The sequence below is a fragment of the Periophthalmus magnuspinnatus genome, chromosome 16 (genome assembly GCF_009829125.3).
Source record: "Periophthalmus magnuspinnatus isolate fPerMag1 chromosome 16, fPerMag1.2.pri, whole genome shotgun sequence".
Classification (NCBI taxonomy): domain Eukaryota; kingdom Metazoa; phylum Chordata; class Actinopteri; order Gobiiformes; family Gobiidae; genus Periophthalmus; species Periophthalmus magnuspinnatus.
In genome coordinates this window covers 15,280,972-15,305,675 of record NC_047141.1, presented here as the reverse complement: position 1 = coordinate 15,305,675, position 24,704 = coordinate 15,280,972, and the positions used below count along the sequence as shown (strand labels likewise).

General features: G+C 36.9%; 1 protein-coding gene across 1 annotated transcript in view; it reads left to right on the top strand.

The window, feature by feature from the left end:
* Positions 1-24,704, top strand: part of tmem145 (transmembrane protein 145) — a 59,229-nt gene that overhangs the window by 8,061 nt on the left and 26,464 nt on the right. Inside the window, exons 2-5 of the mRNA XM_033980518.2 lie at positions 12,036-12,110; positions 13,109-13,186; positions 17,342-17,428; positions 17,937-18,038. Coding sequence (XP_033836409.1) covers positions 12,036-12,110; positions 13,109-13,186; positions 17,342-17,428; positions 17,937-18,038 — 342 coding nt within the window. The remainder of the gene's footprint in view (positions 1-12,035; positions 12,111-13,108; positions 13,187-17,341; positions 17,429-17,936; positions 18,039-24,704) is intronic.

The following is a 24,704-nucleotide window of genomic DNA, read 5'->3' as shown; positions in this document are numbered from 1 at the left end:
GGTGAGACCTTGATTGAACAAATTAAAAAACAAAGTTTGAAGAAATATGAATCCTCTGATTTTTTTATAGCCAAATATATTTCAGGTACAAAAATGTGTTTAATTCCCGCAACGTGAGTTTTTTAAAAGTGTGATTGAGGCTTAAGGGGCTGTAAGCAGACAAACATTTACTGGAGCTATGGACTGAAGAGAACTAGCTCTTTGTAAAGGATCCTGAATTGACCCTGTGTATAATAGCGACACACTCCCATTGAAATGCCATATGTGGTTGTTAAAGTTTTAATAAGCTATATAGAAAATAACAGAGCCATACAGATACCAGCAGTGCAAGATCAATGAGCCAAGTTATTAGGACGCAGCAAGATAATCAAAACTTGAAAACATGTTTGTTGCAAAGTTTGCAGCTGTAGCTATTCTGTGTTGTCATGCTGTTCGAGGATGTCACAATATCACATTTTACTGTTACGATTAGTGAGAAGACACAACTTAATGATCATTCACAGTTACTGAGACTATGACCAAGCCACAGTGAAATACTTAAGGAACTTTTTTCATATTGTATAAAAGATTACCGTTGCTGTATATGTGACCAGCAAATAAAAGCACTTTACATTTAGGTTTATGCTTTGAGGTATAGATTCATTTGAAATATCTTTGACAGAGCCAGTCGTGTAAATTCTGGTTGCATGTACACAGCCCTCGTATGATGCCTATGATGAGCTGTCTTGCCCAAATACACAATGGCAGTGTGAAATGCAGGGACTGAACCACCAATCACCAGATTATTCAATGAACATCTCCTTCCACTGACCCCACATTATGGAAGTTTTCATATTTTCTTAATTTACAGTTCAGTGTGCCTCTTCAATGCCCCATCATAGTAAAAAGTTAAAAATTCTGCCTAATCACTACTTTTAAAGGGGTTGTACCTGATTTTTACTGTCTTAAAACCTTGAAAAACAGAACTAAATTTTTTATGTTTGCAGCAGTCCAAACTTATTCCTCACTTTCCTACCACATTTCTAGCATCCTAATTATTCACCATGAAGCGTTATAAGCTCTTTTGATAACTTTCAGAGACCAGAGTGGAGTTTTGCAGTTATGTCAGTGCTAACAACTACTAGCAAGCTAACAGTGCACTTCCTGATTCCATGGCAATAAACCTCTTTATAAGTAGACGCAGATAGCTCAGAGCAGTCTCATTTGGACTCTTTTACAATATGTTTATGCTAGAGCAAGACCAATTTTGATCACCTACATAAAACTACCACTAGTAGATCCACTTTAAATGTACTATTTCCATTCTAACATTCATGGAGCCAATCCTCTGATACAAAATAATATTGTCTGCATTAGCCAAAACCATAAAATCCCTTTCTTCTACCAACTGGCATTTTCACCATTATTAACAATGACTTTCACGCTCAATTTCCCCACTCAGCCTTTAGACTGGAGCATATGCATCTCATTTTACATTGGACACACGCCTTTGGAGCTGGAAGCAGGCTTTTTGTGACCATGACAAAAAGATGATTGAGAATTTCTATATTTTATTTATTTTTCATGTCTGTTCAGGACTGATATGCGTCGCTCAGCCCTTCAAACATCTTTGGGACAGATGTGGAAGAAACTGTGAGCCCGCTCTTATCTTCTGAAGCCAGTTTGTGACCTCTCTAATGCCCCCGTGGCTCATGAAAGCAAATCCTCTCTGTCAGGTTCAAAATGTTGTGGAAATCCTGTCTGCAAGAAAGAAAGACTTATTTTTCACTTCAGTTGATTTTGGGGATTGTGAAAAACGTGTACTGGCTGATTTAGCAGAAGTGATGGTTTGCAGATAGTAAAGTTGTTTTGTGGAGGACTTGAAATGGAAATGTCACTCCAAAGATGATCTAGAAAATAGGGCAGTGCACTATAGACAAAATACTACTTCTTATAACTGAAGTGGAGGACTTGTCAGAATTGTATGACTGAATCTGCTTTTAAACTACGGTAAATACTTACTTGAACAAGTACCAGTATTGGGAAAAAGCACTCAAAAGGACTTTCCTGAATAGTTCCATGGTAACATTAAAACCACAGCATGTCAATTTTTACCCAAAAAACAGGTTAAAATAAAAACATGTTTTTCAATTTAGATTGAAAAAAAATATTTGTTTTTATTGGTTTGAAAAACATAGCAAAACATGTGTCTTTACTCTGAGCGGACTTCACAAACCAGACTCTTATTTGGCCTGAAGCAGGACCTCCTCCTGCTTGTCTCCATGGAAATGTTGTTCCTTTGGCTATACTATTTGACAATATAATATAAGACGTATCCCCATGGAGAATGTTGGTTTCAATTTCTATTTCTATGGAATCATCCAGGTTACATTTCACCTACAGAAAGTTACATACTGCATATTTAAAGAAATATTTATTATTGTGTTTTGTAAATTATATTCATGGAAATAGCTATCAAAACATGTTCCCTAATATCTAAATCATGTTTGAATTATTAGTATCATGACAACACAAATTTTGACTGGGAAGTAATAAGATAATGTACCATACGGATACAGATGACAGAATACATGCTTTTCATATTCCAAGAGCATGTGTACAAACTGTTGGTATTTCAGATAGATTTATATTGTTTGCTTAGGCAAGGACATGGCTCTTAATGACCAAGCTGGGTTCAATTGTTAGAAGGAGACATCAGGAATATTTTTTGATAGACAACAAATAAAGCTGTCAATTTACTGCCATCTTGAAACTGGAATGTTTTATTTTGTTTGCTGCTATATCTAAAATTCAGAACAGGTCAGGGTAAGCCGGTCTCTAAAACATTTGGCTGGTCTCTGTGATACTTAAAACATTTGAACAAAACAAGAAGAAAAAAAGTTCTGTGAAATCTCAGCAAGTAAAAATGCCACGGCCGCCATATAGGCCTGTCATGATAATTACTATATCACCTTATCATTCAATATATGAAAGTTGGAACAATATTTTTTTGGGTCAGTATTTATCATGTGTCCAGTTTCTTTGCACTAGTGGGAAATTTGTGGTTATTTTTTTGACTATATAAGATTTAAGCCATAAAAGGTTGAATTAATAACTTCTATGACTATCATTCTTCTGTTTATTTATTGCAGCTCATATTTTTTTTTTTATAATGCTGTAGATTTAGAATATTTTTTTGTGGTTTGAATTTACTCTTGTTATTATGTCAAATATTGTGGCATAAATTGGTTTCAATATTATCGTTTATCCTCTATATTTACTTCAGCAATATATCGAATTTCAAATTTGTTATTGTGACAGGCCTATCACCATCACTGAGCATTTGTAATAGAAAACGTCTTTAAAAAATATTAGAATTTTTTCAGTTCTGTAATGTGTGGATTTTTGATGTATTGCTTGATTTTTCATATTGCTGGGGCACTGAAGGAAGACCTCCTCATTCATTCTGCATCTGTGACTGATGGTAACTTTCGACATGGCACATCACCTACTCTATTACACACAAGCCACTGCTCTGCCTGTAAACTGCTAGTGGACGAGAATGTGATTTGCAAGGTATAAAATAGATGTTATGTATCGCCACATTGTCTTATTGTGCCTCAGACTGCATCAAATGTGGTTAGCTTTTGTTTATGTTTGTCAGTCACACTATAAACAATTCATATTTTTGTGAAATTAAAATGGTTGGCGCTTAGGGCTGAGTAATTAATAACAATATTATTCATCAATTTTCCATTCCGTTTTACTCTGTGTTATTTCAATATTCATTTCCTGAACATAAACAAGAGGAACTTTTAATCATAGGCGTTTAAAGGTGCACTATGTAACTTTTCTGTGTTACTGTGTCCACCAGTCTGACCAGAACTGAAGAAGCGGCTTGGTTGAGTTGACAGATTTGACTTTTTCTTTTACTATGGATCGTACCTGGATGACTGGTGGATGACACAGACGTTTTCTGAGGTAGGTTCTGCCACCTACTTGTCTCCATGGAGATGTTATTGTTTGGCCTGGAATATTCCACATGGCATTAGACGTCCATTTATTCAATACAGGCGTTTTTTGTTTATTTTTTAATAAAAAAATTCCTCTGAAAAACATGCATCCTCACTGTGAGCAAGGTCGCCTCTCCAAGATCTAACTTGTAACTTGACCTGGCGGCAAATCTTCAAAAGTCTTTATGGAAACAGATACATTAAATGCCATACTATGAAAATTCCAGGAAAAGTAATATCATTTCCATGGAGACAATCAGGTGGACCCTCACAAGTTTGCATAGTGCACCTTTAACAAAAAAAAGTCCAATTTGTTCCTGTAAAGACTGGTCTCTGGCAGAACATAGGCTGTAGACCCCTCGATGGTCACTGACAATAACAAATAACTGAATCTTGATTAAAATTTGATTAATTGCACAGTCCTACTTATTGTAATGGCAACTATCCTCACTAGGTTCTAACATCTGTCACAATTAAACCCTTGTAGATTGAGTGTTACTTAAACCTTAGCCTGCCGAGTGTGGAGTGACTTACAGGAGTATTCTTGCCTAAGTGCCCTAACTTACTGTCTTCTAATGAAGTGCACTAAAGCCATTGTAGCTGGAGGGCTGTATTACCGACCTGGTATCTGAACAGACCACATGAGCAGAGCGGCGTTAATGTTTCCGGTGGATAAGCATCTGCCCTTTTTTCATGTCTCTATGGCTGCATCACGGTTGCCATGACAATGGGAAGAAAAGACATTTCGCCCTAAATGTGATTGACTGTGTGTGTATGCGTGTGTGTGTATGTGTGTGTGTGTGCATGTGCGCATGAGCACCCCAATGACTTTAACATCCTGTATAGCTTTGACAGATCCCATTTGTTGAGGCTTAAATTACAACATCCTACCAGCCCACCCATCAGGGGTCAGGGGCCTTGAGGTCAGGAGCCTTGACGTCAGGGGCCTTGAGGTATTGTATTGGTGATGTTTTGTCTTGTCTATTCAGAGTTCCCTGTTTACAAATTGCTTTATTGCACCACTATTGTCGTATTTTTTTTATTTTTTCAAAGCTGAAGGACAGTTTTGGACATTTTCCTGTGACCCATGTAAAAGGGGGGATCTAATGACGCAGGTTCCTGTGATAATCTATTTTTTCCGAAGATAATTAATTTGTGGCATTATCATGCAGGTCATCCTAACTTTTTATGTAAATTCAATGCAGCATGCTACTCCAGAGGCAGAAGCATCCCAACACACTCCTATCTCTACTACTTTTAGGTGCCCAAAACCTTCTTTTCTCCATCATGTTGCTTTGGAATGTTACATAAAACCTAAGCAGTTTTTGCATATAATTGGATAAATTAAAGATAGAGCTTATCCCATACTGACACACATTTTGTGTAAAACATTTTCATTGGACAGGCCGGCGAAAACCTTCATAGTATACTTTTAAATTTAATATATTTCATTGGGAATATGAGTGTATTTTTTTTTTTTTTTGTTCTGGGAGGCATTTTGAAAATTTTAACTTTCAAATGATGTAACTTGTTTCTTAGTCTCAGAACCACCTCAGATTATTTCAACTCAACTTCTGAAGTCATGTCAACACGTCAACCACATGCATAGATGTTTTAGACAACATGGGAAACTGGAAGTCCACAATTGTAAAAGTGCAATATCTTGAGGAGGAAATGCCAATCAGTCTACCACTCTACATCAACTCTACAATCTTTTAAATATAGGCCTGAAAGGTTATTAGTTTGATAGTTTCTAAGTCAGAAATTCAATTGTAATTCCAGACTAAATTGAACAAGCTTGACATCCTAAATGGACAGACTTTACTAAGCTTGTTTGATGTTGGTAGACCATAAACAATAGATTTTATGATTTAATCGATGGCTGCACATTGCACGCATCTCTCTTTCTCTCCCAGGGCTGAGTCGCAGGTCAGCAGTTCACTTCTGTACACCCCGTTACCATGGCAACTCCATCAGCGTCACCTGGGACGACAGACGGTGCTCAAAGTTGGCCTCTGGTGTGACTTTTTGAGTTTACCCTGAGTTATAACCGCCCCGGGCTATGAAATGGGGAGGGAACTAGAGTCTTGAAATATCACCCTTCTTTTGTTTGCGCTGATATATGGAGGTACCAGCCGCGGCCATGCTACACTGCTCTGCTAGCACTTTATTTCCCTGGCTGAAGAAATTACCCAGCTTGTTTATGTAGAAGGGAGGAGGGCTGCCGTAATTACTGTATAATGGTGCATGCAGAAGTCTGTTGGTTGGTTGGCGATCGAGTGTACAGAGCAAACCATGCCTTAAGGTCGGGTTTAATAAGGGAAAAGGAGAAGCGCGCAACAGATTCCAGGGTGAGCCGGGGCCACGCTGACACTGCAGTACATTATACATACAGCTACACAACGACAGTGGCGGCAGTGAATGCTTAAAACGAAAGTACTTGTGTCGCTGCGTTCTGTGACAAAGTATTCTGTACAAAGCTTTAAATAATCCCCCTGGTCTCACGCCCTGTTTTCTATTTTCAGACCATGCTCATTCTCATTGTTTTAGCACTTTTGGGGCTCGTTTTCACTCAGTGTGCCATGAGTAGCAGCTTCCTTTGTTTTTTAATAAGCTGATTAGGATTGTATAATTAATTACTTTACAGGGACATGCTGCGACTATTAATAGTAACCTCACAAAACAGCAAGATGGTGCTGAAATGAAAATACAGTTAAAGCAATAATAGAAAGGGTTCTTTAAGGTGTAGCAGTACAGTGTGCTTGACTCAAAACTATACTGTATTACTTGGTCTACCCACAAATTCATGTCACGTTCTGCAATGGAGGAAACTGAGTACCTTGTTGAGAGCTTGCCTGGCCAGCAAAGACCACACATGAACTTATTTCCCAGAGGAATGGATTCTCTAATCAGAGAACTGAATGGTCCATTTCCTGTCAAAACAATCATGGCAGCTTACAAGTAAAAAAAAAAAAAAAAAAAAAAAAAAAAAAAAAAAATATATATATATATATATATATATATATATATATATATATATATATATATATATATATATATATATAAGGCAGAGGAATAAGTAACAGTGTGAAAGACTATATTCTGATGTAAAAGAAGTTATTTAATTGGATCTGAATGTTGCAAGGATATGTGAGAGGAGATGCCATCTGCCATTGAGAGACATGTGCTACAAATAAGTGATTGTGATTGTACCCTCCCAAATAGGGACGATTATCTGATGTACTGTATAGTCTGGTTCCTACATTTGAACACAAAGTAGACGGGACTGCCTCAGGGGCAATTAAACACTGTTAATTTGAAGTGAGAGGGTTTTGATTTTGTTCTTGTGATCTGAGGAAGGTCAGTGGGACCGAAACGTTGTGTTAATAAAAGTGAACCAAGAGTGAGATAGTGTGCAAGAGTTTTCTTAACCTTCCACTCAAGTGCTTCTCCTCCGACACACCCGATTTTTTTCATTTTTTTTTCACTCTTGCACCTTGAGCACTCTTCACAAAAAAGACAATGAGTTCCTTCGGAGAAATAAACACCTTGACCCAGAACCACGCCAATACTTTTGAATTCACAGCGGAGGATGCTCAGAGAATTCTACTCAAGAGCACGGACATGAGCATTGCATTGAACACAGAGGATGAAAAGATAAAATTGGAGACACTGACTAAAAAGAAACCCATCTACTAATGCATGGCTCCACTCTAAGTCAGTACTGGAAAAGCAAGAAGATCCCTAGTGGTTTACATATCCAAATACCCCAGACAATAGGGAAGTCCAGCGAAACTTTCGTAAAACACTGAAGCGAAATCCTCAATAAATGTTCTCTGGATTTGATGCTTCTAGTAATAGAGAAAGTTAGAAGCCCAAGAAATAAAAGAAGAAATCCAGCAACATGAGGAGGGGATGAAAAAAAAGTTTGGAGACATGTTTAAGGACATAGAACTTTTAATGACAGAAAACATAAAAAGATACCAAGAAACTCCTCAAGCATTTAAATATGAAAGTATAAAAGGGACACAGAGAATTATCAAAGAAACCAGGTGCACAAATGGGAGGAGGGAAACCAGCACCATTTGGAACAAAGAGACGATGGACCAATACGCACAGATTCCACCTCTACAGCGGTGACACGTAAAATGTGGCAAGACTGGCGCAGACCCAACGCAGACACCGAGAATTCTACACAGGAGAGTGACTCTACATACTCATCCCAGAAGTCGTCTGCAACCTCTTTTTTAGCCAGGTGACACCACAGAGGAAAAAGAAATGCAGCCGGGGAAAACGCTCCGCAAATATAAAGACAGTGCCCGTGGAGGCACAGTTACACAGGACATGGTAAAGAACATTTCCAAAAAAAGAGCTTACCCAAGAACATCTCTCTCTTCAAAGATTTTTAAACATATTGATAAGCCACCGAGGCCATCCTATTGTAGCATAAATTTGCTCGTTATTGGCTCCTCTATCGGAATATGTGGACTGCTATGTAAAAGAACATATCGGCAGTTACTGATCTCCCTGAAGACTTATATTTATTCACGCTAGACACCTTCTCTCTTTACACTAATATCCCACGTGAGGAGGGACTGGATGCAATGAACTTCTATCTACAAACACGTGAACGGTCCGAGAAGCCCCCGACAGAATTCTTCCTAAAATTTTGCAACTTTTGTCATGGAATATAATTACTTCAGTATCAATAAGACAATTTACCAACAAGTGTCAGGTACAAGCATGGGAACTATAAGCGCACCCAATTATGCCTGAACACAACCTTTATCACAAGAATATTCTGATATACTTAAGATATATTGATGATATATTTTGTGTTTTTCAAAACAATCATGAGCAAGTTACAGACTTTGTGAATTTGAGTAATCAATTTAAAAGTAATCTAAAATTCATAAGCGAAGACAGTAAAAAGAAAATTAATTTTCCCAACATGTGGATTGAAATTGGGGGTGGTCTCTTAAGTACAACACTGTATCAAAAGCCTACTGACAAGAAAACTCTCCAGCTGGCCACGAGTGCACACCCCACATGCTTAAAAAGAGGTCTTCCTAAAAGCCAGTTCTTTGGCCTCAGACGGGTGTGCCAGAACACAGACGACTTTATAGAAAAGTCAACAAAGATGAAAGCAAAATTCATGGAGAGACACTATTCTCTACCATGGAGAGAGGAGGCTTATAAAGCAGCGTTATCCAAACCAAGGGACGTGCTCTTAAAGGAAAAGGGCTCTAAAAATGACGTTTTTCAGCAGTTTTTAACACTGTGTATTCACCCCAGACTCACAAGTTTAAATCAGTTATTTTGAAACAGTGGCACATTTTAAAGACTGATCCAGAATTTACCCAAATATTCAAAGATCCTTCTACATTCGCTTACAGAAGAGGCAGAAACCTGAGAGACGCCTTGGTACATTCAGACTTTTTCTACGGCAGAAATACACCAATCTCATAAACTCTCATTTACCCTGTTCTTAATGGTAGTTATAGCTGCTGCAGTTGTGCTCAGTGCCATAACACCACCAAGACTTCCCATTTCTGCCATCCTTCTACCGGAAAGTAATTCCCCATTAAGAGTGTAATTACATGCGCGTCAACCCATGTAGTTTACCTGTTGTGCTGCCCATGGGGTCTTGCATATGTTGGAAAGACTACACAGAAATTCAAAACCCGCATAAGTGAGCTCAAAAGCGCAATAAGACGCCAAGACCCTGACTGTCCTGTAACTGTTTATTTTAATCAGCTTAAACATGATGTGTCTTCACTTCGTTTCTGTGGGATCGAACAGGTGGCTGCTCTGCCGAGGGAAGGCGACCACAACCATGCATTAAAAAGATGCAAAATCTATTGAATTTTTTCTTTACAAACTCTTAGCCCAAAAGGCTTAATTGACGTATTATTGTTTAATGTAACATTATGATGCCAAAAGGATGTTTGCCCTCCCTCTGAGCTATGAGGGAGGTTTATGTGTACTCTTGGAGTTCTCATTTTGGAGTACTCATTTTGCTAAAAAAAAAATAAAAAAAATGTCAGAGTTATGGTATACAATTGTTACCTTTTTAGTGTAATAATACTCTTTATATTTTTCTAGTCAATGCATTTACAATACATTTGAACTCACAAAAGACTGGTGTAAAGTGAATTATGCACAATTTTGAGGTTACATTGGGCTCTAATTGTGAATGTATATTTTTTTCACTGTTGTGATTGGTTGATTACTCATAAGGGGGCAGTCCCTTAACATATATAAGTGGAGTGAAAGGAGCTGTCTCCATACCTGAGGAAGGTCAGAGGGACTGAAACGTTGTAAGAGAACCAAGAGTAAGACAGTGTGCGGGAGTTTTCTTAACTTTTCATTCTTGTGATAGATGACCAATGAGCTCCTCCATTTCTCATGCATGGCTGCAATAAACAAACCTGATTGTACAGCTCTGTGTGAGTTTTGCCTGAGACGCAGCAGAGGAAGTGGTGACCAGACTGAGAAATCGTCTGTATAGGATATACACAGAACCAGTGTAGCACTAGCAGAATTCTTTAAGGCTTAAAGATGCAAAGAGACAGCAGCACCTCATGTGTGCATCTGCTCAACTTGACGGTTCCTTTTGCATTTTGTTCATTATTAGATATTTTCATTCCTTCTATAACAAGATCCTGTCTCCAGTAACTTGTCAAATGCTAGTGTGGAGTCTGAATCCTTGTGCTGATTACTTTTGATCACAGCACACACTGTCACAGCCACTTCCATTTTACAGTTTGCAGTGAATCTCAGCTGTTTGTCATTTTTAATAATAACTGCTTTTGGCTTTCACTAAATATGTTGTTTTTGGCTTTGTAACTGTTTCCTGTCCCTCTTCTGGGGTTCAATCGCCAGAAGACAACACAGAAGATTTGTGCATCGAGAGGTTACACAGTGATGTTGTGAGCTCAGCAGAATGGTACATATGTCTGAGAGTGTACAGACCTGTGTACAGACCACCTATGGCACCACTGCAGTGTCTTACATAAGCAGACTGAAGTACCCCATCAGCACTATCATCTACTTCCAGGCTTGTACAGAATAATATTAAGAACAGAGACTTTCACTTTACCTTTCTTCACCCACAGGCTCAGTGTTTACCCTGCATAGCCACAGCCAGAACCTCTATAGCAGCCATTTCCAACTCTTTCACCTCATTCTTTACCCCAAACCTTGCCCTTTTCTTACAACCAGCTACACATTTTACTTTATAGCAGCGTTAATGCCAGCTTTTATATCTGCACAGACTGAGTGACTGAATTTGCAATCTTCCTGGGTTCCACCTTAAACTCTTAAAAGATGTTTTTTTCTCAAATAGCTCTGGTACATTTTCTGCTTATTTCCATTGAGACGTTATTACTTCACCTAAAATGTTCAACAGTGTGCCATTAAACCTGTATATCTCCATGAAGTTACCGTGCTCACAGTAATGCTTTTTACCAAATGTTAGTTATTGTCAAGAAGTAGATGCAAGACAGATACGTTTTTGTCATTCTGTGGAACATTCCAAGCCAACGCAATAATGTCTCCTTGGAGAAGCAGGTGGCAGGCCCGAGAAAAGTTTATAGCGCCCCTTAAAATGTTGCCATATTGTCAGGGTTTAGTGCCAGTAGGCCCAAGATCATAATGACTTTCTGTGTATTTCATAATATTCTGTAGAAATGGAACACTGTGGTTTATTTCTGTTTTTCTATTAAAACTTGAATACATATGATAGTTAAAGATAATTATTTTCACACTTTTCATACATTTGTTCTACATTTGATAAACCAGCCACAGGAGGTCACAACAAGCTAGTGTCTTTGTAATAATCATAATTGCTACGATCATCTCTAAATTATGGTCCTTCTCAACAGTATCCCTGCACTCACTAATGCTACGATTATTTTGGCGGAAATTTGTTGTTGACCTAAATACAATCCTTTATGACTCAAATCCCAGCCCACAGTTTGGGAAGACAGCTGAAGGATTGCCATAATATTTATATCATATTTTTCTTTTTGTTCTTTCCAGGACTGGGTGTTCCTCACTCGATTCTGCTTTCTCACTGACTTTGGACGCTTGGATTTCCGGTTCCGATATCCAAAGGTAGGATTATTCCACACACTGTACTGAAGATTTTATTTTTTAAATTTTTAATACCTCACTTCTGTTGATCAGCCTACACAATATGAGTCACAATATCTCATAAATACATTTCATTGTGAGATTTTAAGTCGCACATTGTGGCTGGTTGCTGCAGGATGGAAGGGCATCTGGTATTAAAAGATCTTAAGAGGAAGAGGGAAGCTGCAACAGGCTTTATCACAGTTTGACACAAAACTCAGAATGGACACTTGTTTTTACACAACACATTTTGTACGGTGATTTTGCATTTGTTTATTGGCATGGAGAGGGAATAATATCAGCGGTGTACTATGTAACTGGCTTGTCTCCATGGATTTGTTATTCCTTTGTTTGGAATGTTCCACAGAATGGCATTAAACTTGTTAAACCATGGAGACAAGTAGACGGTGCCAAAAGGACAAGTTACAGGTCAGATCAATGGAGAGGTGACCCAGTTCACAGTGAGGATGCAAAACACGTAATGAAATAAATGAAAGATAGACGACTTTAACGCCATACTGCAAACCAAACACCAGAAAAGTTACACAGAGCACCTGTAAATGCTGTATGATTCAAATGCTATTGAGTGTCCAATTGTGAGTTGTGAATCAAATACACAAACAAAATATGACAATAACATGTAAATGATATTACCCTTTATCATATAATAATAATCAGACAGTTTGGATCCAGTGTGCAGCCATGTGGCGATCCTCTCAATGCCACATTCAGTCTTTTTTGCTCTCATTTTCCTCTCCTCCCCATTCCCTCCCCTGTTCCTGTCACTCTATTCCCAGTGCTGTCTACTGTGTTCCTCCGCTCAGTTGTGGTGCTTGTAGCCCGCAGACTCTACCAACCATTTTCCCCCCTAAACCGCCATAAATCAAGCCATCTCTCTCCTCTGTGATCTACGCACATCCCCGGCCTCCCCGTCTCTCCCTTAATCTTATTCTCTCTCTCTTTCCTTCTCCTCCCCACAGTCCCGATGCTGTCAAAACATACTGCTGTATTTCGACGACACCTCTCAATGGCCCGCCGTGTACAAGAGGCCAGAAAAGGTGAGAAAACCACTTTGCACCTCTCTCCATCACCGACAAGACCTAATTAAACTCAACACGCTCACGCATTAACTAATTCAGGACATTGATGTGGCAGGACCCTAGACTTGTGTTTACTTCTGTGGATTCAAACACCCATTTTTCCTGTTTTTAAAATACATATACTTTTCGCACGCAGCTAGTAATGTAGTATTGATTGCAAACGCAGCGATCAAGCTTAGAACAATCAATGTTTGAGGAAAATTCAGCCTTGAGTTCAGGAGGCTCACTGGAAATGACAAAATATAGAATGTGCATTTGAATGTGATGGATTGTTATATTGAAATGATATACACTCCATTGTCTTTACAGCTGTATTACGCTGGGCTAACAAAGCGACTGGGCCATCTGTAATATCCATATTCTTCATGCAGCGTGGATTTAATAACAGGCTGATTAATGTGTGTGAGAGTGGAAGTAGCTGTCTCCCTCCCCCTCTCTCTCTCTCTCTCTCAGATATTAATTTAATATTATCACTTACAAAGTCTATCCTGTAGTATTCTAACATAGTAAACTTTTTTTTTTTTTTCCAGCTGTCTAAGAATGTGGATTACTGTATTATAGGCTACTGTCTAAACATGATCTACTCATACGTCGAGCTTTTGCACATCTGTTAGAAAAGTTTTTGTTTTTTTATGAAATTATGAAATGTTTACAAGCGTTATTTATTTTAGGGCTGGGCGATATGACATTTTTCTCCCCTCAGATGAATCAGTTAGGATTTTTTTACTGTCATAAAAACAAAAAAAAAACAAAAACAGAACTCATTAATTTTAAACAGTTTGTAGTGGTTCAGAGTTATTCTTCACTTATTTTATGTATTCAAAGCATCCTAATTAATCGCAATGAGTTTATGACTGCTTTTCTTACCTCTCAGAGACCAGAGCAGAGTTTTGCCGTGATGGTACAGTAACAACAACTAGCATGCTAATGTGTACTTCCTGATTATTGGATAATAAAACACTTTATAAATAGATGCAGTTTGACCTCGAAAGCTGCAAGACAAATTTTGCTCAATTACATGGAAATAATTGGGTACAGAGCCTTTTAAAAATTGCTAATTACAATTTTTGAATGGTCAGATTTCTTCCAAAGTCTGAACTCTGCTTGAAACCACTTGCTTTGGATTGTCTGTGGACCTCTTGATTAAAAATCCCCAACCATCATTGATGATGAGAGATGGCTGCATCTTGATCTGAATGAAATTTGTGTTAATTGCACAGCTCCAATTTATTTTCAAATGTCTATATATATTTAACTACTGCTTTTATAGTACTTTCTTGTTGACATTTTGCTCATGATATCATATTCTAATGCCATCTAATTTGACTTAAAATTAACACCTCTACTCGTCACAAGTTTGTTCACTCCAAGAACAAAAATAAGCAGTGGAAAAAGAAGACAGATTTTTATTGTAAAATTAAAGTTTGACCCCATAACCATTAGTTTCTATAGTAGACAATTTTTTAGGAATTTTGTTTTAGCTTTGTGGAGCATAAAAAGCCTCCATATTACTGTTTTACCATTTTATTACTATTTATATAATAACTAATCCATCCATCTTTCAGTGGTTACACCAGTGTCTTTTGTACCAGCTCTACACTAAATGTAGAAAATGCATATGATGCTATTAAAGTTATATTGTACTGCTGACAGTCAGGTTTCCATAAGGTTATGTGAGTTCAGTACATTGCAAATCTAATGTGCATAGTTTTATTAATTTTCTAGCATATTTTAACTCCCACAAATTTAACACAATAGGATTTTTAGACACAGCTCAAAGCTCTCAGCAATATTCCATTTATCTTCTTTCACTAATCCTCATTGACTACACCAGTAAAACTCCATCCTGGCGGAGATAATACCATCACTTTTAGTTTGACTCACAAAATTAGTAATAAATCACCATCTGATGCGGTCCCAGCTTCAATTACCTCTGGATTAATCACACCTTTGCCTTTTTGGTCTTTGCAAAAATAACAGCGCCGCAGATACTACTTACAATGCAAGCAGCTCCAGCACAGAGCTCACTGCCAGAGGCAACAAGTGTTAATGAAAAATATTCTAATTACTATCCAAAATAAAAGTGTGAAGAGAATAAACTTGCTTTGTTGATAATAATAAAATGAATATGTGTGCAGTCTTTGGCATTGAGATTTAGTTTTGGGACCCTTCTGGCCTGTAGGGTTTTCTATTAATCATCTACTGAGAATTTATTTATAATACTATTTGTTTTCCATTGTCTCAGGGTGGACTAAATTTGTCAGCTACTTAAGATAACAATGTTAACTGTAAGGACAATGAAAGCAGGTGCTCTAAAACCCAACCTCTTAAGCCTACTCATCATTGGACAATTGTTAGTACAATCCATTTGGTCTTTTGATAATTTATTCCATTTTTTTTCAGACCAAAGTACCTTTTTTTTTTTTTATTAATTCTTTTTGGCATTCCTGGCAATTTCAACTGCTCACTCTCAGTCTTTTTTCAGAGTGATGGTCAGCTGATTTACTTTTACTTTTACTGATTTACTTAGGTTTTGTCGCTGATAGAGATAGACGTAGAGGCAGGACGATAGCGTTTGCAGTCTTCAGGGCAGTATCCCAGGGGTGTGAGAGTAAAAGTCTCCTTGTCACAGTTTGTTGTCAGGTGTACACTTTGGTCTGAAAAAAATATCTTTTAGGCTACATTTTCTATATTGCAGTCTCATTTCCCTAAGGTCCTCTCTCATCTACATGATTTAGCAGTTCTTATTCTTGTGCACTACTCTAACCAATTTACCTGGCTGTGAACATCTTGAACAACTTAACACAAACAGCTAAATGTAACAACTAGTATTGTGTACTTACTTAGAGAAGATTGAAGAAGAGAGTGTGACAGGTGGAGCTAGTCATCAAATAGAGCTGTGTAGTTAAACACATTTTAACCAAGCTAGAGATTCAGTCATGTCTGATTGTCATTGATCAGCCCGAGTCTTTTAATTGTGAGTTTCATAGCCAATGCTCTGTTAGCATGTGATTTGGAGCAGAGTTGGAGGCAGAAAAATTATACTGATTAAAAGCTTGTGTTGATTATTTTCATAAACTCAATACTTAAAGCCATTTTTATTTTGTTTTAATAAATATAATTGAATTGAAAACCTAGATTGGTCAATATAAGGAAATACTTTTTATTTTTATTTTTTATGAATATCACCAAATCCAATCCGCAAATTAGATTCATATATGATTGTTCTGCTCATGCACTGAACAGAACATCTTCTGTCAATAAGGAGCCATCCCATGCACACAAACTGTTCACATAAAATAGCACACAGAAGCGGGTGGTGATGAAATAGGTTAAGTATTTTCCCACCAACCATGCCTACTCAAGGGAAAGTGGATTAAAAAAAAAAAAAAAAAAAAGGCTTTTAAAAAACTCACCTTATGATAAGAGCAGAGAAAAGTTGAAAGCAAACAGCCAAACTGAAAAGGATTTATTGATCTATGAAAAACAATTTTCACAGCATAATTGCACCAAAAAACAATTTTAAAGGTACAATAGGTAAAAAGTAAAAATGTGATTACCCAGTTTGGTTGATTTGGGTAATTTCATGAGAATATGTTTTGCTGAAAGAAAAAGAGTTGTGACTTTTTTTTTTTTTTTTTTTTTTTTAATAGGTGTTTAAAATGTCATTTGACTAGAGTATGGGGTTGTGCAATATTACATAAAACATACAAAACAACTCTTTTCCCCTTGTATTGATCAATTGCAACTTTAGATTGTATTTTATCATATGAAAAATGACTTTCAAGTGGGACTAAACACCTAAACTCCACCCACAGCCACATTTCAAATAGAGCTGCTAAACTGGGCAGTATCTGGATGAATAAGGAAAAGAGTGAGATGGGAGGAGGGGCGTGGTCTGGTGGTATAAGGAACAGTGTGACTGGTACAACAGGTAACCACACAGCCAGGTGTAATCAGAACCACCTGGTTGTAATTGGGGCAGTCCTGCGTGATGTCACCAACTACTGAAAATTGCAGAGGTTGAAATTTGAGTCATTGCACAGCCTTCTGGTATCTTGTGTTAAATGCTTTGCTTGTTTTCCTAATGCATACATTTGACCTCTCCTTCAGAACTGCTACCAGAAGGAAGCGGTGCTGCGCCCGGAGAACAACCAAGTCATCAACCTGACCACGCGCTACACGTGGTCGGGCTGCATGGTGAGAGCTCTCTGTTTGTATTTAGCATCTGTAGCATTTAACACGCTGCCAACCTCCTCCGTACTTCACCGCTTCTCCACAACCACCCTGACCTCCCTGTGTTTTTCTCTAGCAAATTATCACAACACCGCTCATATTTTATCTTTGCTATGCTAAAAGAAATATGTAAAACAGGAAAAAAACAAGTTAGAGCTAATGGTCTGTAATGTGTTTTCCTAACATTTCTCTGTTGATGATGCATATCCTGGATTCATCTCATCATGACAAACACCTTTTTTGGAGACCCCTTTGTGTCTTTTTAATGGGGACTTGTTTGTTTGGCACATTAAGGAAGTGCGATTTGCCACTGCTGTCGTGTTGTGTATTGGATCGCACATCTCCGTCTATTTTGGGGCGTGAAATATGTTTTTATGTGGATGTCTCAAGCTCCCACTCATCTGCGATAATTCATTGTGGCTCTGAGGTACAAGCCGTTTTTGGTTCATTTATTTTGTTGATTTTTTTTTAGGTGGAGGGAGATGGGAACGAGGAGGTGCTGAGTTGCGTAGGAGGGCGCAGTTTTCGCTCGGTGAGGGAGAGGTGGTGGTACATCGCACTCAGCAAATGTGGGGTAAGTAATGACCTTTGAACTCCTCTCAGACGCTGGTATGGTCCTCTACAGTGCATGCAGGTGTGTGGGTGAGATAAGAGGGCGGGGCAAATGGATCCATAGTGGTGCATATAGAGAAACAATGGTACTGTGGCGATGCTTGGATGTCATGAAAAGGATTGCCGGTTTTTGGGAGGGCTTGTTTGTTTTTTGAGGATTTTTTTTGATAAAATAGATGTCATAATATAATGAAATGCAGGAACATACAGAAGCACAGTATCTCTGGATTGTCTGAGAACCCAAGGTGCTAAGGAAATTATGGTTATTTGAAACATTTTTTTTTTAATGTATTGTCAGAAGTTAAAGGTGCACTGTAACTTTTCTGTTGGCGATCTGCCATCTGCTTCAATTCAATATTCGATTAAAGGTGTCTTTAGGGTTTAAAAAGAAATACTTTGAAAAACATGCATTCTTAATGTCAACAGGGTCAACTCTATTCAATTCAGTTTATTTTTGTAAACCCCGAAATCACAACAGGGTTGAACATGATAATTGATTAAAAAAGTTAGAAAATCACAAGTAAATCAATCAACAGAAAACAAGCAAATGGATAACTGTCCCAAAACATCCCCTGTACTTAGACCGTCCTTCTCGACAAGGAAAAACTCAAACAAACACAGTGGGAAAAAGACAGATCTGACCTCTAACTTGGCTTAGTGGCATCACTTGCTTGTCTCCATTGTGATAGAGAAGTTTACTAATGCCATACTAAGTAACATTTTAGGAAAACTAATTGCATTTTCATGGAGACATGCAGGTGACCAACCTTTCACTAGAAAAGTTTAACTGAGGATTTATAATATAGTCTTATTTCTATTTATTTGGAATGTTTTGTAATTCATTTCTATAAGCCCCTGATACCAGTGACAATATAATTGAGAACATAATTTAATTACCTGACAGAAAAGTATAATATTGTGACAGCGGTTTAATAGACAGCTATGTAGAGAAATCTCTCAATAAGTTGCATCCACACATTGGATTGAACTGTTTATTTATTTATTCACTGAATGGTTTCACATAGGCACACATTAAGATGACTAATGTCCTATTTCTATTTCTAGTAGCAGTATAGTAACATTTATTTTGGAGATGACACAGTTTTTGGAGTTTGTTAGATAAGGATACGATCAGACAAATAAAAATACCATTAGCAAGGTTTAAAAATAGCAGATTTTGTCTGTTTGGATTTGGTATTGGCACCCAGTTTTCACGTGTTATATTTAAATGCACATAATCATATAAAGATAGATTAAAAACACATGCTAATAATGCTAAATATCTATGATATGGTAATTACAGAAAGCATGGCAGACTACAACTGGTAATGGTATTGCAGTTTCTTGCATACATGTTAAAGCTTTCTGCGTCTGTTAATGCATGAATAAAATTAAAAATCTCACACAAAATATATTTAGCGACATCTCCGACTTTTGTTGTATAATTTCACAACCAGATATCAGGGCATCAGAATCAAAGGCATCCTTGCCTATTAAATCGAACAGGCTTTGAAGGCTTTTATTTCCATCCTAAACAGATCCATTATCATCTGCATTGTTTTGATTTGTACAGATACACTGTTGTATAGGGAGCTGGGACGCTTGCTGAAATGGATTGAAATTGCCTGTTTTGCTGCCCCAAATGTATTTTCTACTTTAACTCGCAATCATTATAGTCTAAGAAAGATGTTTTAGAGTCAGCAGCGGCATCACATATTGAAATGGGGAAAGGAGAGGCACAAACCACTTGGCATCCCAAGGAAGGCTATGATGTTTTAAGGCTTGTTTTTGAGCTAGCTCTCCATAAATTTTAGATAAACTGGAGTATAATATTTATCTGTGCAAGTGTTTTTTGTTTGTTTGTTTGTTTGTTGTTGTTTTTTTAAGTATTTTGTACAAGGCTGACGGAAAGATCCAGGCTCCCAACAGTGATTTATGGTGGGAGAAGTAAATACCACATGTAGATGGGTGTATAGAGATGAGTTATGGTTGGTGCTTGAGTGAATGTTTTAATGTAGGCGATATATAATGTGTAATGGTTTTGATCAGTGATAAATGGTGCGAATGATGCCGTGTGGCCTTTAAAGTTCTGCGTTTGTTCTAACAGAGCTCCAGAGGGGATGTTAAAAGTTATACTCTCACCCATTTAAAGTCATTATAAAAGGTAAACGCTCCTCAAAATGAATAGGCTGTAGAAAGTAATGACCATTTTTGGTTAAACTAAATGTTCTTAAAGTTTTGCTACTGTGTTTAACTGCACTGCACAAGATGAGTTTAATAAAGTTTTTTTTTTTTTAATCATAATGAAGAGACATAACAGTTATAGTGTTGAATATTTATGTTTTGGTACCTTTTATGCAAAGTTTTTATACCAAATGAAAACAATGTAATGGAATGTGCCTCATACTTATGCAACACTTAGCATATTTTCAAATTAATATTTGTGTAAGGAATTTAACGTAATTATAACTTGTTTAATCTAATGTGTTGTGCTCAAAACCATTTGCTTTGAGAAAAATAAATATTAACTGAATATAGTTTGACAGTATGATTTTTAGAGTGGCAAAGATACAAATATCCCAAAGGTGAATGGCCGGCATATGGAGTAGCATTAGACAGCAGTGCACGCTGTGTTTGTATATGGTGGATGATGTGTTTACAATTAAACCATAAATGTGCAACAGCTGTTCAGCCATAACCTCCATCACAAATGCAATCCACAGTCCATCTGCTGTCTATGTGTTTATTATACTACAAAACTTTCAAAGTCTGTAACTATAGAAAGTTATGAGTCACATCAGTCTTTGATATGACTGATTATATTTTTATTCTTGAGTCCAGAATCATGTTTAACTATTGTCTAATTCAAATATTTTGAACTTGTAGATAAATTATACTGTAGGTTTAGGATTTAACCTGTTGTTTATCTATTCTGGATTATATATGTAGGCCTAGTTTTAAAGTGTACTTGCCATTATATCGATAGTTTGTTATGGGAGACTAATAATAACAATAGGATTTTATATAATTATTGTACATTCAAGGTTGTAATGCCTGTATTCCATTTCACTAACCACCACCGTATCATTCCCCCTTCGAAAGCCTTAGTTAAACTGTACTAAACATGCCCCTAGACTCCAAAGTGCACTGTAGCCTATTGATTACTTACACTTGAAGGGCTTCTTCTGAGCATTCGATGAGGTTGTTGCAGACAGAAGCTGCAAAGAGGCTGTTGCTTGGAGCTGTACATTGCAATGCCATTTAGACCGGGGCATCTGGAGAAGAAGTGATGAATTGGTGTAACGCTCTCCTCCTACACAGTCAGGAAGAGCGACAGGTGACATCCAGTCATTAAGCCTCTGTTACAGTGTCATGATCCGAGTCTTGTGATGTCAGGGAGTACTTGGCATCTCTCTGCTGTTTGTGCTAGTACTGTCACAGAGGAGAGAGGTAACAAGGGATGCAGAGTATGCAGTTATTGTGTAAAGCTTATCCTCCAGGCTGAATGTAATGCTAACTGGAAGTAGAAACCAAACATTATTGAAAGAGCAGTGGTGTTTGTTAGTATTCCGTGTAAGACGTTATGGGATGTTGAATTTTAATGTGCATAAACCATATCGAGCCGACTATCTTCACTAAATTAATAATTCAGAGCTTGCAGTAGCCTGAGGAAAATATAGAAAATACACCAAATAAAATACTTCTTTTGCTTCTGTCATGTTGTAAACATTGTTATTGAGTATATAAATTAAATGGAGTCTTTTCTGATATTGGAGTCATTCCTCAGTAAGTTCTACTATAGTTCATGGTTTGCACTGCCACCATGTAACCCATCCTATCTAAGCACATTGCCTGCTTTTCAACCATGCTCAGTAATTTACTCATAAATATATTCTGTCTAATGCTTGAATTAATAAACGCAAAATGTGGGTAATTTATTGTCAAAGTGGTGTAACATAACAAAGCATAATGTATAAAATACTGAGCTTTTTAGGTTTATTTAACTTCACTAAATTTGAGAGCTTGTATCTGTACTTTCTACTCCACTACATTTTTGAACAGGACTGAAAAGAAAATATTTTTTATTATTGTTTGAGAGCTGCTGAAAAGGCTGAGGGTTTATTTTTAATGCGATCATAATTTGAGCAAACAAAAATATACAAATTAAAACAGATTCAGTTGTTTGTATGAATTTGTTTGAATACAATCCAGCAAATCTTTATCAAAATCACTAAATTTTAAGCCTTACAAGACCTTTTACTTTTTACTCTTTAAGTAGATTTTTAAACAGGTACTTTAATACTTTTACTTAAGTAGATTTTTTCATGTGATACTTTTCTCCACCACTGTTTTAAATAATCTAGTGTGCATAATGATAAGAAAGCTATGATAAGGAAACAAAGTAGGCAAAAGCAACTGGCGTGTATTGATAGCAATGAAAACATGGCTAAATCAGACGAATGATGGCTTAAATACAGAGAAAAAAAGATAACTCAAATATGCATGCATCACTCTAAATACAGCTTTAAGTGGGCTATTGAGGAGAGAAAACAATTATAACACAATTAAAAGCTCTAAAAAGTCAATTTTGCAGTGTAACCCAATTCACTTTTTTTTATTTCACCATGACAATTAATCCGCATTTTTGATGGATTACAAAAGTATGATCTGTATATTGTACGCACTGAAAAAATTTAACATTCCTGTCAACATTTTCCACCCCTAGAAGTTCCTCCAGAAGTTGCTAATGACTAACAAACTTCCCTCCACACACTTCTAATACAGAACGCTTCCTTCCTCTCCCCCCTCTCTGTCTCATTGCCTCTCTCCTCTTGCATCTCGGTGCTCTGTTTCGTGGCTGTCATCTCCCTGAAGAGGATATGATTAGAACGGATGCTTCGTGTGGAGGGGAGTTTGGTACACGCTGACAGACACGCCGCGTAATGTTGTTGGACGCCGGCAGAAAAGCTCTTCGCTCTCTAACACACATACACCAACTGCGCTCGTCAGCCAAATCGGCCCCCATTTTATCCAAAACTCCACGCTTCCAGTTCCTATCTTGACTCCACAATGGGTACTCCAACTCCGTCTGTTACCAAACTGTGACAAAATACTCTCTAATTATGTTTTTCGGTCTTTGTTCAGGTTTTTTCTCATTCATATCCAGTTATCTTGAGGACTTTAACGTCTCCCTAGTTCTTTGTTCTCACTACTAACTCTTTTTAAGTATCAGTCTATTTCCACCAGCTCGTAAACCCTTCCAGCTCTCAATCCCCAGATAGAAACTTGTGCACAAATTTAATGCTAGGCTGATTGCATTTATGGGCAATTTCACTCAGAGCTGAGGAAAATAGCTGGTTTATTTTAACAACATAGAAGCCGGTTGTTTCGGATTAGAATTGGGATGACGATGAATTACATATATTTGTTTCTTATCGTAGGGAAATTGGCAAATCGGTACCAATCAGCAGTGTGAATGCAATTCACAGACAAACAATGAGTATAATAGAATCTTAAATTAAAGAAATATAAGACAAAAATTGATCTGTTTTTGTTATTTGCAGGAAAAATAGTCACCAACTGCTTTATTGAGATGGAATTGTTTTGTATATAGAACAAAACAATAATAAAAAAAAGTGTTCAGCATCTATCAAATATAACTTTAGATCGAGGTAAAAGTTTCTTGCATTTGCGTTGTATTCTATAAACATACAGGGCTGTTGTCTGGCTTATGGAAATTATGATATTATGAATATAAGATATTATATTATATTATATTATATCATATTATATTATATTATATTATATTATATTATATTATATTATATTATATTATATTATATTATATTATATTATATTATATTATATTATATTATATTATATTATATTATATTATATTATATTATATTATATTATATTTTATTTTTATACAGATGGATGTCAGTCTGGAAGCCAGAACTAAACAGTACTAAACTGTCAGATATGTTTTATTCATTGACACATGTGAAATAAAGGGACTCATTGGTCATCTATCATTTCCAAACAAAATTATTATTTTTTTTTCTTTTTTTCCTCATAAGCTGCCATATTTGTTTGGATATAGACGGACCATGCGTGCCCCTGATTGGCCGTCAATCACGGCCATCTGAAATCAGGGAGATTTACCTGACCAGACTCACATATTCATAAAGTACTGAAGTGTATTTTCTTGATCCCTGGCAAACAGAGCAGTGCAATTATTCATATTTTAATTGAATCAAGATCCAATCATATAATTTCAAATAGTTAAGATAAAGATATAAGTTTTCAATTGAGAGGTCTGAAGCCAATCCTCTAAAGCATGTATCTTGCCATAGGACCATTGGTTGTATTAAATTACACTTAAAAACATGTTATGGGTATGTTCAGAAAAACAATATTAAAAGCAATTTCATTTGCTTTATTTTTGCACTACCACTTATGCCAAGTCGGTTTATATTTACATAGCACCATTAAAAACAACAGCGTCAAATGCAACATATGGAGACACTGATAACGACGCCTAGATGTGCAAGTAATTCAGTCTTCCTTTTTGCTATAAGCTGAAGACAACCCAAAGGAACACAAGCAGTTGAAAAACCAGTTAGGG